The 18,259-nt window shown below is 30.5% G+C and overlaps 1 protein-coding gene across 1 annotated transcript in view; it reads right to left on the bottom strand.

Moving 5' to 3' along the window:
* The window catches only part of LOC113552374 (puratrophin-1-like), a 159,294-nt gene that overhangs the window by 54,272 nt on the left and 86,763 nt on the right, over positions 1-18,259 (bottom strand). Inside the window, 1 exon segment of the mRNA XM_026955246.1 lies at positions 13,947-14,478. Within this exon segment, the coding sequence (XP_026811047.1) occupies positions 13,947-14,478 (532 nt within the window).

Genomic DNA, 18,259 nt, shown 5'->3' with positions numbered 1-18,259 from the left:
ATATTATTCAAACCACACGACGGAAACTATATTCTTATTTCGTTTTGTATAAAATGTTACAATGGAATATAAATCTAAGTTGGTGTGTATGATAAATCTTAAAAATAAAAAAAAAACAAAATATATACATCCTCAATCTCAAAGACATAAAACCACATCAGAACAGATCAACTCATAAATATATATATAATCTATGTAATATAAATGTTATCATTTTTTTTTATTTTTAGTGACAAATATAAGTAGGTACAACGTCTTAAACGATCAGTAGAGAAAAATCTAGTATAGAAGTTTAAAAAAAAAAACATTGAATTAAATACATTTGTATATGATACATTATATGTTTCTTAATATTTTAATATTTAATTGAGGATAAACAGAACGTAATAAAAATAAATAAAGTAATTATCTGAAAAAAATAATGTATCGAACTCAAAAAAATATATACATTAAATTAATAAAAAATGATATAGGTACCGACAATATTTTCAAAAATATTTCTATTGCAGCAGTTATAGTTGTAATATATACCTATATTTTAACGCGAAATATTTTTGTTTAGAAATGATAAATAACGTACGTATACGTACGTACGTCGTGTATGTGAAAGATTTTATCAGGACTTATACATACAACAACAACAGTATATATTATTATTATGACCACAGGGTATTTACATTTAGTCGCGCGACAATAACGCCACAGTGGCGCCCAGCTGTTTTTTTCTTTTTTTCTCAGTCATTATTATTTATAATGTAGTATCTATATAAAGCGTATAATATGTATAGGAAGATAGTACCGCGGGATACGCGCTGTGGTAGGATGATCGACAAAAGGACCTCGTCCTTACAGCCACGGTGTCCCGCGATCGGGTATTATATAACTATTGTTCGGATTTCGACCCCCGCCGCATTCATGCACACTGAACAACCGGCTAAGACTAACCCGTTCGATTTGACGTTTACCTATCCTCTTTCCGAGCACATACACACATTCACACATAACATAATATATATTACACTTAATCAAGGAATACAATGTTTAAAAACGTGAGATACTGTTACTAAGTTGCATCGGCACAGCCATAATATAATGTGTATAATTCTTGAACATTATTTTCAAATTAAATTACTCTATTACAGTATAGATATTAGATAATATGACGTATACTGCAGTGCTTAATAATAAATGTCGGAACGCGATTGACATTCGAAATCGAATGAAATATTTTACGATGACATAGTTGTATTGCATGTGTATAATTTAAAGTCTCACTAAAACTCGTTTTCTTCATTCGAATTTAAATGTGATATAATAAATACGCCGTAGTAAGTCGTCGAAGAAATCTCTTAGACGATCAAAGATGCCGAAATATGACACTACATAATAATAATATTATATATGGTTACGATATAGTAGGTTCAGAACAAGACCTAAAACACGTGACATAGTCAAATTGCCAACGATAAACGTGTTTCTGGATCTTTTTTTTTTGTCTCGAGCATTTATCCTCTATATCGTTTTCACCAATTCCGTAACACGAGTAACTAACGACGTGTAAGAGTATCGAATGACTCTTAACGACTCGCATGAATGGTTGAAATAAATCCGAAATATTAAAATGAATGTGTATGTGTATATTCCTGAGGTCCTTGAAATCACTTTAATACTAGGTACGCGACACACAAAGAAAATATAAATCATAGGTTATTATAATATATTTAGATCAATGAGAAAAGTGTAATAGAATATGCATTTAAATTGCATATACGGAACGCCGTTGGATAAATTTAAGTTCAATTACATTCCATTTTCACACACACATTATAATGTTATTTTATTAAATGGATAGAATTATACATAGTGTAATAGATATTTCAATTTGAAAACTATAAAGAATAGAGTATTATTCTTTGGATATCTTTTTTTCGGAATTTTTAACTTTTTTCTTTAAATATTTTATCATTAATTCATTAGATGATACCTATATTTAAGCAAGGTTTTCAGTAACCATCTATTAAAACAATGGAAATAGATATTAAATATCTTAAAAAATGTAAGTTTTGTTAAAATTAATATCATGGTTGTATTTAATAATACTTGACAATAGTGACTAAATATCACAATACGTTAAAAGGTAAAAAAAAAATTAATTATATAAATGAGTATTATTATTGTTCGTATTTCTTGTCATGACAATGTAACAATAAGAAGAAACCCTGCAATATGTACCTATTTTACGCCAAATTGTTTATGCTCAAATTATCGTGAAGTGTAATAAATAATAATATAATAGTAATATCATATTATATGAGGTCATTAGTGCAGACAAATATATTCTCTAAATACGAATATACTTTCTAACAAACACCAATATATATACAATCACGCTCACCCCTTACCTACATTTAACATTTTTTACTATAAATATATATACGATTAATTCGGATTTCTATTTAGCATCGGATGATAGTCTTGCACAAAGGTCCTCTGCCGACAATACTGTTTCTCCACCAGAAGGTAAAAAGATCTCGTATCTATACTTCGGGTTTATAGTAAGGTCAATCGAAGGTTTCTCTGCGTACGAGCACACGCAGCCATTGTGCAGCTCGGCGCAATAACACAACGTTATAATATGTGTACGACGGTTGTTTTTTCATTGGACGTATTATTATTATTATTATACTACATAGATGCATTTTCCTATATGTTTATAATATACGCATATGTGTGTGTATGTATGTGTGTGTGTGTGTGTGTGTGTAGGATCTTATACATTTTCTGCTCTACAGAATTGGATATCTAAGTACATAATATGTTTTAAATTTTTATTATTGTATAAAAAATATTTATTTGCATTTTTTTCTCGTACCATCACTAAATTCAGTAATATAATTACCGTTATATTAATACTCGATGTGTACCAGAAGAAGAATATCAAAAGTACTAGACATTATAACCACGCGTAATTTATATCAGTCGATTAAAAGCGAAAAAAACCGACAACGACGGCGGCGTCAATGGAATACCTAGTTCACTTTTACCCGAACACACTCAAGGCTAGTATTTACTGTATGGCACTACACTATATATTATTTTATTTTATATACCGTACTGACGTAGTTGCGATATATATGGTCGCGTGTGTAATGTGTATACTGCGCAGTGTACCTACCTACATACTACACATACAAACGCACTATGCTTGTATACATAAATTCTACATTTACTCCACGTGCATTTATCTTTTTTTTTGCCTAGCCGTGGTCTCGGCCTAGAGAAATTTATAAGATTTATGTGCCGAAATTTTAGTTACGTTCAAGTCTGAAATCCGTACGTGGTGTGTATCTGCGATGTTTCGAGGTGAAAACAAATTTTGCACGCGTTACACGACATATAATATTGTATAGGCGGGTATTTTATATATTTTATGTGTATATTGTTATTATACTTAAGTTCAGTAGAAAGATCGTCAAATTAAAAAGAAATTGTAATTAGATAAACCGATATAATAAACATTATTATTACTTTCGTAAATTTAATATTATTTTACTTTATCTGTATCCGAAATTTTTATTTCAATAATATAATTGATACATCACATATACCTATCTTAATATAATATTTTATATTTTTAAGAAGATTAACCCTAAATCACAAGTTACATTTTTATTTTTCTATTATGAATAATGAATATAAATAATAAACATCACAGAAGTACAAAATATCGTTACCAATAATCATAATTATTTTTATAACCATAATATGCTAATTGATTACAACACTATTTAAACTATAGTTACTAGTTGTTAAACAGATAATATATTTACTAAATATAAATACATAACCGACTGACATTTAAACATATATAATTTATACTTAACTATGCGCATATCTCGTATACCTATATATAATGCAAATGTAGGTAGATATACTTCAAGACCTATATAGTAAATAATATATGTAAATGCTGAGTAAATCATATTCATACTAAATTCATAAAAACGATATAATATACATACATATTTTAATAAAATAATTTATTATATTTTATTATTTGAAATATGTTTTCAGACTATCTTAAGAATTGCATGCGTAGTAGTTTTATAATATTTATATAAATGTATTGGTGTATATATATACATATATATATGTGTGTTATAATTTGAGTAACATTGGTCAAATCACCGGATTCGAAACGCGTGTTACGTTTAAAGTCAAGAGAAAGCAAAATTGTCATTTTTAATTTCTGATCATTCTGATCGAGTTTTATTTTTTTTTTATCTGATTATATCGATTTCCAAGGACCTCAAGGGGGTGCGAACTTCATGACGCGGTTGATTAGAAAACGCGTCGCGTACTATATACATATAATATAAAAGTATATGTGTATATATTATTGATTATAAACTCCGATGATAGTGATTATGAGGTAATGGATATTCAGCGGGCGGACCATCGAAGTCGACGATACCAGCAGATCAATTATTATTAGTGGAATATATCGCTAAAATTAATCACAGGGCAACTTGCCATTTAATTGACCAAATACAGGCGTGTCCGATCACGCCCGAACTGCTGTATTAACGCTGTGCATAGTTTTTCACTGTATAATAATATCAATAACTAATAACTATAATAATACTCGTATATAAGCGTATCGGGTGGTCAACGATGGCAAGAAAAGTTTTCCAAAACGTTCGAGCTTAAATATGTATTACAATTTAGAAAATCTAATTAGAAAATATAAACAAAACAAAATCTATTTCTACATAATGAATGCTTATATTATGTACTACACCACCCACCAAACGAAATATATTTGATATGAATTTAATATTATATTTATGTAATTAATTAGATTACTCGTTATTATGTCACTCGTTTATTTACTATAACCGACATATTATCATGATTGTTATATGTTAAAAGTTGTCAGCAGTCAAAAATTGTGTATGAGTCGCAAAAAAAATATGTTCTCGGCTATGATTTATCAACTATAATTGCACATCGTTTTAACAACGACTTTCTTACAATGGTAACGGCCAAAATATAATATATAATTTCTATTATATTATAGGTGCGTATGACGATTAAATAATAGTAATATTTTCTACACACGATTGCCAATTTTAGACTTGCCTGTATAATAAAACATAATAATCCGTTATTATTTATTATACATTTTGAATTAGAAAGATTTAATTATTAATACCGAAATCAGATCTCTAAAGATAAAAACGATTAATTTTTTATTGTTGATGTCTGTGATTGATGATCACCATCAATACAATGTGTATACGTAATAATTTGTATTACGATGATAAAATATTTTACGTACATCGTGCGTTGTTCAAATATAAAATATTTTCTTCCACGCGAAAAGTTTTGAATATGTGTACAGATAGGGTCGATCTCTATTGTTATAAAAACAAGTCTCACCCCTATAACATAATATATAATATTATGGGCATATTTCTCCATAATTGAAATGATGTATTTCTCCACTGTTCAGTATCACCCGAAAAAAATAGATCTATATAATTTTTCTCCGCTATTAAAATAAGAAATGTTCACCTCTAATTTATTTATTAAAATTAAGAGTAAATTATTAATTTCAATATTCATCATTTTTTCCCAAGAATATTGTTCTATATATATTTATGTATATAAACACCAAATATTATGAAATATATTAAAATTAAAAATAACTGTGATTAAATATTGTAAAATATTTACTGTTTATAATAATTATGAGAAGTATAATAACTTTAAAAAAATATATTTAATATTTAAAAAAAAACTATATTTATTCAATAAGATAAACGAACGGTAGAAGAATTTTGAGAAATAAAAAAAGTCATTCTACTAGAACTATGTAGTGATTTCGTATAGATACGTCGAGGAGACATTAAAATACACTAGTTCTTTTGTGTGTATAACGCGTACTGTAGATATGTGTGTGTGTGTGTGTGTGTGTGTGTGATATATGCATTTGTACAGGTTGGGTTAAATATAATATTATCGTCGTTGATTGTAAACAGTACTGCCTGATACATACACGACTGATGGTGTTGTAACGCGCAACTTGATTTCACTCTCGTCCGACCACGGCAAAGCGCAATATAATTCGTCCAAGACAAATTACACGCGAACGGTACATTATAATATATAATATTATATAGTTGCTAGACGGTCTCATACGTGAACACGAAATCCGTCATCGTGAGGCTTCAAAAAACACGAACGTTTAGCGGAGCCGTATAATTCCGATACATACGATATATATAACATTATACACTGCGTGTATGGGAGACGGCCAAACGAATATGCTATTCCGTCGAAATTTTCACTTTTTGCGTCATATATAGGTACACCACATTACGGGTTAGCACATATTATGCCGATATAAGCTCACGCGTGTATGTATTCAGTTTTTTCCCCATAAAATCAGTTATTCGCATTTTCTAATTCAAAACTCATTATTACGACGTCATTGCTACGGTGATTCGTTCGTATTTGTTATTATTATTATAATTATCATACGGCCGTACGGCATCAAATACGTTTTACGATTAGTATACAAAGCGCAATACAAGATATTTTTTTTTTTTTTTTGAAAAATCAAATAAACTGAAACGGAATCTATCTATCATAATAATACAAACAGTGACGCTATACCAGCTTTATGAATTGCGACACTATATGGACGTTCTTAAATTTACAGTCCATAAATTGTCTGTCCATCGACAGAAATATGACTGTTTATCTACTGTAATAATATTATAATAGCATATAATTATCGGTTTCACTTGAAATAAAAAATAGGTGTTAAGATTATTATTTTTTGGTTGTCCGACATTCGTCGTAATTTTACGACGAGATTTTTAAAAAAAAAAATAGAGAAACATTTATTTTACAAACATAAAAAACCTATCAAAATGAAATTTAGATAAGCCTGACTTGTATTTCGAGATAGTATAGCTACATTTAAATAACTACTATACATTATTATTATACTATCATACCTATATAATAATATATTATGCACATACGCTGTAGTTTAAAGAATTATAAATACGCGTTTAAATTTATTTTTTATATATATACCATAAATATGTATTACAGAAAATTATTTTTGTAGAAATACATTTAGATCATTTCGATAAAACAACACAAAATCATAACCCGTTTGGATCATTAATAATTGTGTTGCCATTTTCAACAGACTTAATGCTGCGTTTCATTAGAAACATATTATACTCGTATGTAACACAATTATTGATACATAATTAATTTGGTTTTACTGGAATTTCATAGTTGGATTTATAATTGTGTACAACGCATAAATTTTAATCCTAGATTGAACAGGGAAAAATATGTGTTTCATCATGACATAAATTTGATACAATGCACATAATTTACAAGTGCATTCATTAGAGCATGAAAATCGAAAACAAAAATACAACCGATAAAGTAAACAAATAAAAACAGGGGAAAACAATAAAATTTTCATTTACAATTCTTAATTTTAAAAAAGTCTATAATATTATTAAATATTAATAAACATCTGTTATTTTATTAAAACATTATATTTAAAGCTCGCAAATTTCAAAATGATTTCAAAATCATTATGACGTATATATAATATAATTGCAAGCAAACTCACAATATGACGTCATTTTTTTATACCAACGTTTAATCACCCCATTTAATTTCATCTCTCTCGCCATCTACGTGATGTGTCTTTTATACGTTATAAGTTTTTATAATGTTGTTAATCTAATATTTCGAGAAACTAATATGTTCATGTATATTGTGAAAAAACAGCGCTAACTTGTTTGACAAAAATTATATTTGATATTCGGGGCAATTAAATTGAAACAGTATGTATAATATAGACAAATTATTTATGTCATTTTATCATCCATTACTTAGGATAAGAACTAATTTAAAATAAATAATTAATACTAACTAATTTAGACCCGCGTTTCACTTTATAAAATGACTAATATAATATTCATATCATTATTGTTTTTTTTTTATATTTTTCTACAAACTTATTATTGGAACTAATTCTGACCACGTGGTTTTGTATTTAAATGTTGTTCATTGACCCTATATGGTAATTATTGCCATCTAAAATTCTTTACGTTAATAAATTATTATTGGTCGTTATACATAGTATATGCATTTTTACTAAACAAATACGTCATATTGTATTATACCTGTACGTCATCGTGTTTGGTGCAAAAAGAAAAAGGTTTGATTATTTGGCGGCAAAGAGAAAATGTTAATTTTAGCGGAATGGCTCATATTATTACTACGGTCAGTGTGCGTGTTTTGCGTTGAATATATATCCGCTGTCAAGGCGGGCTAATCTATACCGGCTATATATATTTTAACTATAGGTTCAAACATATCGTTATACATACATAATATACAAACGGTCTACTTTGTACGATGTTATCAGTGCATTTTTATCGATTGGTCCAAACGTCTTCTCCTTGTTATTTTCAATAAATAATATTAGCTTTCAAACCGAGGTAAAAAAAAAAAATCAATATCAATTAAAAATCTAATGAGATATTCATGAACGCATGTTATAATATATAATATAATCAAAACTACTATAATAATTATATTGGATGACAACTGCTTCGGACAGTATTATTCGAAAGACCGTGCGAGTTGTATTATAGAGACATTTTATTTTTCACCGCACGGCTGACTGCGCCTTTCAAACTCAATGAGAAAAAATAAAATAATAAAAAACTGTTTTAAAGGGAAACTATTCTCGTCACCATGAATATAACAGACTGTTTCCATACATGACTATACTCTACAGGAAATCCAACTAGCGTCGTCTCTATAATATTTTGTTGCTAATAAACAAGAAATAAACACTTCAAAAATCATAACTGTATCACACATAACAATATGTATACTATACGGTATCGCGAATCGGTATGTGAACAACATCGTAATAGATAAATTATTGCTATAATACAATACTATAAATACTATATAATCGTTTATCTTTTCAAAATTGCTTTTTTAATCGAAAGCCTGTTATAGTGGAGATTTATCTTGGTATATACAATATACAGAATACAAATATCCAACTTATGACCAGAGTTGAAAGCCAGAAAATATTATTTTATTTAGATAAAATAATACAAAATACAATGTAATACACAATTATTATACTACATTTTATAGCGTATTTAAATAGGCTATCGTTTAGGTAAGTTTTAAACAGTTTTACATACGAAAATACAAAAATGTGTACCCAAATTAAATATTAACACGTAAATAATAGTTTTAACTTTGGTAAAATTGCACGCCTAAATTTTGTTTTTATTCAATCTTTTTATCTATACTCATTCTACTTAATTGAAAACACTTGAGAACTTTACCTAATCAACCATTTGTATTATAATATAAGGCTGATTAGTTATTATCCTAAAATTTAAATAGCGTGCAGTAATTGTTATCAATGGATGCAGCGGTTCTATTAGAACCAAATGTATTATAATTTATAACCATATAGTATATTTAATAGATATATGAGTCCGTAATGCAGCCGAAGATTTTCGTTTACTAACGGGCGAACCGTGCGCGATGACAGATAGGTTGACGGTGGCGACGACGACTATACGTGAACTTGGATGCGTGTACATAATATAGTCAATGAACTTGTTTTGCCGACCGTTTTCCGGTCGCTCGCGATACGAGTAAATTTAATACAACACGTACAAAATAATATACACAATACACATAATATGTCATATACATATACGACAGCGGCGGCGACAACTCTGAAGTCGTCGTTGTGCAGTGGTTTCCTTTCTTTGGTTTTACGACCAAAACAACGATGCGATGGTTGTATTAATTTCGTTTCGAACCGGAATGACAATCAAGTCCCCTTATGCTCATTAACATGTTGTTTAGGCGCATTTATTATTTTTATTGTAATCGTCATTGCCGCCGCTGCTATTACAGCCATTTTCCTCGCACATCATCCGTTACTCACTTATACTCTATACACAACACTTCGTCTCATTTTTTATAATGCGACGACATGAGGGTACCCCGTCAAATACCACGTTAAAAAAAACGTAAACGAAACTTGTGCGTGCTTAGATAGTTTTTTTATTTTTGCTTAACGAGCACAAACGACTGACGACAACAGTCTGTGGACGAGTACAGCTGCAACAATATTATTATTTATTATTACAACGGACCCCTAGAAAAAAAAAACCAAATATATCAAAAGCTGGAAAATGCTGCTATTATAATATATGATATATGCACATTGCACATGTATGTATGTATTGCCTCATGACTAAGCTAAAACTTAATTAATGAGGTCAAGTTATTTGAGGCAACAGATATTATAGTATGAAATGTAAATAATATGTTATATGTGTAGTATTATATGTTAAAATAATGTTATGTGCATTGTAGATTTATTATACGAATTCTGAATCATAAACTCTAATTAACTTTAATTATTCGCCGTTTACACACAACAGCTGCACTGTCGTTAACATAATTAGCCAATTGGATTGTCAAACATTTCTTAGTAAATATAATCTTATCGAGGATAAATATTTTATTTTATTTTTTAATCGAAAATAAAGATTACGAAATGCTAACACACTTGTTGACCGAATATTATAAACTGAATTATTCAAAATAAACTCATTTAGATGACAGAATTATATTATTTGATAGAATCTTTTTTTTTGCGTGGGAACAAATAATGAGACAGAGAATTTATTAAAAACAAATTCCATTGAAACATTACTTTTGAAATACCATACGCGTTCTCATGAAAATATTTGGTTTTCTGACTGATAGTTCAATTAAAACGAGTGGGAGTTCAAACGACTGCAGTGGGAAGAAACAGCAAAGTGTATACGACGGGTTTTACATTTAAAATATAATCATTGCATGGTATAACGAACATATATTCTCGTCTGGGTCTTAGATGTACAAAACCTTTTTGAAACCATAACCGTTTGACACACGCACACATCTCATTATCGTACCACACACAAACTAAACAATTTATGTGAACACGTATTATATTTTCAATTTTCAAATAATCGACCGTGGAAACAAACCTGCAGCACAGCGCATGGATCAATATCCATAATGTATAATAATAAAAATATACAATAATAAAGTAAAAAATTAGAACCCTCAAACAACACGCCACATATTCCTTCTTCCATGGCAATCCCGAATAGACTAACTATAATTCTAAAATTTAATGGAATTAACTGCTCTGATTAGACTATCTCCGTCGGTTCGATTTCGTTGTTTTTAAAAAATATGCACTTATACATAAAAACTTCAGTGTTGAAATGAGTATTTGAATTTGAAATGTGAAAATTCCTAATGCGTTGAGAATTACCTTAAAAACTTTCCCCTGCCGATTAGACTGTAGTCCAACAACCATTATATATGGTCAGCATACGTTTATATATAGGTATACAAATGTATGCCACCAATACGTAAGTAAAAGTGAATTTGTTCACATTTTACAAGTATATCGTAAATGTGATAAACGAAATAAGCTCATCTTGTCAATACTGTTTAATAAACAACTGCGGTAAACACGCAAATCTGATAGTATGGATAAATTATTATCCATACTATCAATATTATAATATTATGAAATCATGTATATAGGTTTGAAGACAATAATATACATAACCTATATTTATGAATATACTGTCAGGTTTATTATCACGAGCATCTTCTCTTATATAAAGCGGTGAAGTGACCTATACCAAAACATCACACGCGTACAAAAAAACATAATAAACGACGAAAGTGAAACAACTGTAATAAGCCATCGCTGTTACTTACAGTATGTTTGAAATGTATATGTCTTACAAATGTTTTTAGATAGTTCTTAGCCCACGTTTTAAAGCTATAATATTATATATAGCATAAGTCACCAAACATAACTACCTCCCTTGTTTTTAACAATGCAGTTATTCAAAATCGAATTTTTGGAATTTTTAAATGTACATAAATATTGTATTTTTGAATACTTTATATTTTTTTTATACAATATAAGAAATGTTCTATGGCGTTACAAACTTCTATTTTACGAATTACAATAAATTAATAGATAAATATAATTACTATAATTTTAAAAACATCATACCTCCTACATTTTTCTAACCTATATCATCATTCATCACGAATCTATTATATTATATTTAATAGCTCTGAGACTACTCGATCGAATTTTGATTTAGATACATAAAAATTCTCAAAAAAAAAATATATATATACATATCTGCTTAATAATTTAAATCGAACATTTTTGGATTTATTTGAAAACCAAAAGTTTATATTGCTATGTTGTTACAGGACATTCCTTAAATTGTACAAAATACATCAAGTATTTGAGTAAAGTTTTCAAGTATATTTTAAAATTCCAAAACTTAGATTTTAAATAACTACAATATTAAAGAAAATACGGTAAGCATGCTTGATTTATCACCCAGTATATATTATCATATTATATGTGTCGGCTATATCATACAATAACAAATATTATACGAAAAGTTGAAAACCGAAGCGTGTACAGTAATTGAATCCTGTATGAGTATGACGCACGATACGTGTATTTAAGATACACCTTCTTTTTGTGGCTTGAGTCGACGACCGTTGTCGTCTTCTCCACAGAAAAGCCGAATAATAATATTATAATAGACGCGCACTGTACTTGTTGTGACAATCGTCATGGTCCCCATCGTCGCCGTATCTCCTGGACACCATTTCATAATTAGTCACACGCATGACATAATACACGGCAGGGACAACATTACAATTATTTTGTATACAACGCAGCACTATACGGATAGTCAGATATAGACCGGTATTGTATGCACAGCGCACGTGAGATGGAATTATTGGTCATCTAAACATTTTAAATTGTGTAAAAAAAAAAAACGAAAAGCGTTTCGGTGACAGTAACATGAATGCCACAATGATATATAGTATATTATATAGATACATTATACATGTATACCCGATATTATGGACAAAACGATATCCCGCTCAGTTATCTCTGTTGCGGTATGTACATGCACGTGACAATAACGCCTATGCGTAATGTTAGATGGATGGGTGGTTAATGATAAAGTGTAGGGGCGACAACAGAATTCAAACTCGTAACTCATAATTTATTATTGTTATCGGAGTGGTCCGAAAGAATGCCTATCCTTAAGAAAAAATCATAAAATATTTCTGGATACAACAGCACCTAAACAAACTAACTGAAAATCTATATCGAAATTCAAAAGATCTTTGTGTTTAGTCAAAAAAAATAGAATAATATGTTTAATAAAATTTGTAGTGGTGTAATTTGGTAAATAATAAAAAAATAATTGTATCCACACACCTTCGAATGAAAAACCACGATATTTTTATATTAATTTAAAATATAGGTACAAAAGTCAAAAGTTAAACATTGAACTAGAAATCCTAAAAACCTATAAACTGCTTTCTACAAAGGCTAATAATAGTTATCGTTAAATTTAAATTATATAAACATTACAATCAACATAGACAATTTACGTGTATTCTATACATATATATATATTTATATTGTATATATACCTACTATATAGTAATAATAATTTAAGAGTAATATCGTATCAAATATAATAACAATATTGAATACTTAGAATAATATGGAAAGATAATACAATAATTAGAGTATAGCAAAAGTGACAATAAGAATAAACATAAATTGAAAATTTTAAAGAAAAAAAATAATATATCCGTCCGCAGTTTAGGTATATAAAAAGTCAAAATATTTCATAACCTAACCTTTGAGCATCATATTGTTATTTCTATATTTCAAATGATTCGAAAACTTTTTTAGAAAATAAAAAAATAATGTAAAAACTCACCTTCGTTGTCGACCGGCGGGTAGGGTTTGTCTTGGATCGACGAGTCCTCTGGGTCGGAGTCGATATGTGGTATAGAGTTGTCGGCGTCGTCATACACACTGCCACCGTTGCTGTGCTGCTGTTGCAAGGCGGCCTTTGTGCGGTCATCGTTGTCGGTGGCAAAGGTCTGTCGCGGATGTCGCGTCGGCGACTGGCACATCCGGTCTTGGCATCCGTAACAAGGGTACGGTATCCGGTCGAGCGGCACCCTGTGGACCGACCTGTCGACCACGGCTACCAGGTGTTTGAGCGTGGCGCTCAGCTGTTGCAAATCACCGGCCAGCATGGCCGCGGTATCGGTGGACAGTCTGCTTCGGAGCCGGGCGCCCGCGCCCACCCAGTTCACAGCCAGCCCAGCACTAGCCACGTCCAGCGACAGGTACGCGTCAGACAGCGGTGCGCCGCCCGAGCAGCAACCGATCGGCGCCACCAGATGAGTCAGCACGCCACGCTGACCGTGGCTAAGCGGCCACCCAGTCCAACCGTCACAACACTGAAAAAAACAGAAAGAAATTCAATTAGAAAAACACAAAATATCGCTTAGAATTTCATAATATTATAATATACACGATTTAGTGTTGTGATCTCACTAATCTAACATAAATCCCTTCTGTGTATATAATAAACTAAAACATGTATTTTTTTTTTATTTGTGTGTATTTACTACAATGCATTAAAGTTCGATCTTATTACAAGATTTTGTTTATAACGAGTAGCCTTCTACGATTATACTAGAAAATTGATTTTTACCGTATATATGTTAAGGTGTATGACCACAGTAGGCGAATGTATATTATCGAATGTATAAAATAATATTATCCGATAGCTGTGCAGTACTCTAGTTCGTTACTGCTATTTTGCCTGACGAGGCTGTATAATACATATGAATGTATATAAAATATTAATGAAATGTCTGCCGACTTTAAGGATAATATGGCACTTATCACCTATAGTCTCGTATATTTGTGCATATGAAAAGTTTCCAATTCCCACTGTGAGTATTCACCGGAAACCGATCCAATTTATGGTAGCTGTGGAACACGAGAACACTTCGGCGTCAGTATTATTCATGCCGTCGTGGAATAAACTTTTCTGTAGCTGCTACACAACATCTAGCTGGGGATGCGGAATACAGTATCCATCATTAATGCCGACCCCAAAAAACGTGGTGCACCGTTGAAATAATTTATTTTTAGGTTTTCTATGGAGTTTGATATACGACGAAGGCAACGAAGACCGCGCGATAGTACGACACACGTGCGCGAAAAAGGTCAATATTTACATTGACGTAGCATCATGTGGGTCGTGAACGTAAACATGAGACTTAAAAACAATACACCGCATCGGAAACATTGACCTCCTTGCTTATTTTATATTATATTATATATTTATGCTAACACTGCCTCCACCGCCACGGATGACACGGCAGACTTCTACAGCTACTATATTATTATAATCGTGACGGACAACATACTCAGGCACGCAGCATACGTCTTCTCAAATAGCACAATAATAACAATATTATTATAATTTACACTAATACTATAGTAGTAGTATTGAGTGATTTTCACTTCCGGAATAAAGTTTCAGAACCGAACGTTTATTTATCAAAGCATTATTGAAAAAGAAAACTTTTTATCGATTGCCGATATCCGTTTATGGTAAATTTTAGATTTTCACGTTTTTTTTTTTTTTTTACGTATAGAGAAAAAATTTCAACATTCCTGATAAATGTATATATGCAAAAGCAATTTTGGTTTAGGTAATTATTTTGATTGCATGTTTATTTACCTTTCATCATACAGCATTATAGTAGATATAATAATACTAAATCGAATGGTTTTTTAAGAACATTAAACGCACGATCATTAAATGACACGAATGATTCAAAAAAGAAAAATATTTACTTAAATCAACGATTTGAAGACAAAAAAACATTATCAGAGTTCAACATTAACATTATAGTACCACAGGTGTAAACTCCCCACATTTCTCGACATTACTAAGCCTCTTCCGGTCATACGTCACGCGTTCACATATTATTATACTCGTACGTATAAAAATAAAACTGAATTTATTTTTGAACAGTAGAGCCTGACGGATTGTCTTTAACCGTAAGACGTCTAGAACATGTCTTGCGTATAAATTAATATGTACACATAAATACGTCTGCACGTAACCAAGATCCGTAAATTAAAAAAAAAACAGTTAGTCGTTGAATTGAATTATTATAATATAATATGTACTGTAATTCTAACGCTGTAGCAGTACCTACATATAACACGATAGAATATAATATAAAATGGTAGGTCGACCAAATTACGATCGTACGCCGCTGTTACTTTGCACAGGATCTTATCAGAATTAATTTTCCCGACATTAGTTGAACGCATGTAATCATTGAAACTCATTATTACATACAAATTGAGAAGATGGGGAGCAAAAGAACCCTATCTTTTCCTATATATATTTGGCCGAGGACGATATTTTCCAGTTAAAAAAATAATCCAATAGGCACCGGCTATATGCTGCAGGTCGACTAGCGAGGAGTCTATGATTGCGCAGCAGCCTATATTTCAAACTATAATATATACGGCTTTGGTTGGTGCGGGTAGACGTAAAAATAAAAATACCGCACACAATCGCCGCACACCACCCCAGGAAGCAATAACAATCGACTAATTTAACAGTTGAACGAACACGGACGGTGGCGCGGCTAGGGGCTTCCCGGCAACACGAATTAAAGTCGCCGGAAAACCAAAAACAGTATAATAGTAATAATAATAATAATATATAATAGTTATTAATTTGTTCGACAGTCTAAAACAAAGCGATTCTACTATAGTCCGGTACCACCATACAATATCACTACATAATGTGTATATGATGGGGGGAGACATTTATTATAATTTATAGTCGATGCCAAGTGATGCGGAATTTACGACACAAAATCAGCAGAGGGTTTTTCTAGAGAAAAAATGCCAAACAAAAATTATATTTTATACCGGACGAGTGCACACCGACGTTTTATTGTTATTATCGTACTCGTCAGTTCTTCACCGCACTCTGTGCGTTTGGCGAGTACCTATGACGCCTGGCTCGTCCTGACCGTATCGTACACTAAATAATACTATTAATTTTAGCAGCAGCGTAGAATCGTAAAAAAAAGTTTGTTTGGGTTATACGGACATGACGATCGTATACAATTCGGATTTGCATACGCGTGTATAATATGTCCAGCAGCGGTGGCACTTATACATAATCTACAAAATATAATTATATTAAAAATGATAATATATTTATATAGGTACAAGCAGATTAAACAAAAACAGAAGGAATTTGTGCGCGCGGGAATAAAATTTACACCTTTATAATTTTGGTATAATTTAATATAATATAAACCAAGTATAAATAGGTAGAATATATAAGGTATATATAAATATAATACGAGAGATTTATATGCAAACGCAAATTATCAAATAAGTCGGAGTGAATTAAAGGTCGGAGTAATGTGTTATCACGCGATTATAAAATACCACTTGTGCTATCCGTTGCGAGGACGGAAACTGTTTAAATTTAATAAAGCCGAAAGGGTTACGACTTGTGTCGGAGACCACACAGTTAAATTATCTGTATAGCTTTACGATGCACCATTAATTGCCGTCAATTATTCGAAAGTCAATGAAAAATATAGTGTTCGTAAAACGATTACTCATTATGAACAATAAGAGTTTGATCTTCGATCATTTTTACAAAGCGTTTTTTACTACAGTTTTTAGTCGTTCGAACATACAATACTAATGAACATTATAATTTATTATCAATGAATAACGATTTTTAAAATGGTAACCTCGTATTAACATATTCAAAAACTAACAAATTTCATTAAAAGATATTTTGAACGTTACTTAAGATTTTAAATGGATTTATAAAAACAAAATAATGAGTCGAAGTTCTTATTATATTAAGCGATATATGAAAAATGTTCGTTGGTGTATGTACGGATATCATATTATTATTATTATTTACAGGCCGTAGTCCTAATATAATTTACAGAAGTATTATTCTTGGACATAAATTGGTGTTATATATTAAAAATTAAAATACGTCCAAATTACTTTACAATTAAATGGTTTCATTAATAAGATGAAAAATTAATATAAATAACATAAGTAATAAGGTATAGATAATAATAAAATGTGTAAACATAAATATTAATAATAAGACAAAAAAAAAAAAATAGTAAAATAAGCGCAGGTGTTCATTTCCAAGGT

The sequence above is a fragment of the Rhopalosiphum maidis genome, chromosome 2, assembly GCF_003676215.2.
Source record: "Rhopalosiphum maidis isolate BTI-1 chromosome 2, ASM367621v3, whole genome shotgun sequence".
Lineage (NCBI taxonomy): Eukaryota > Metazoa > Arthropoda > Insecta > Hemiptera > Aphididae > Rhopalosiphum > Rhopalosiphum maidis.
This window is presented reverse-complemented; position numbering and strand designations above follow the sequence as displayed.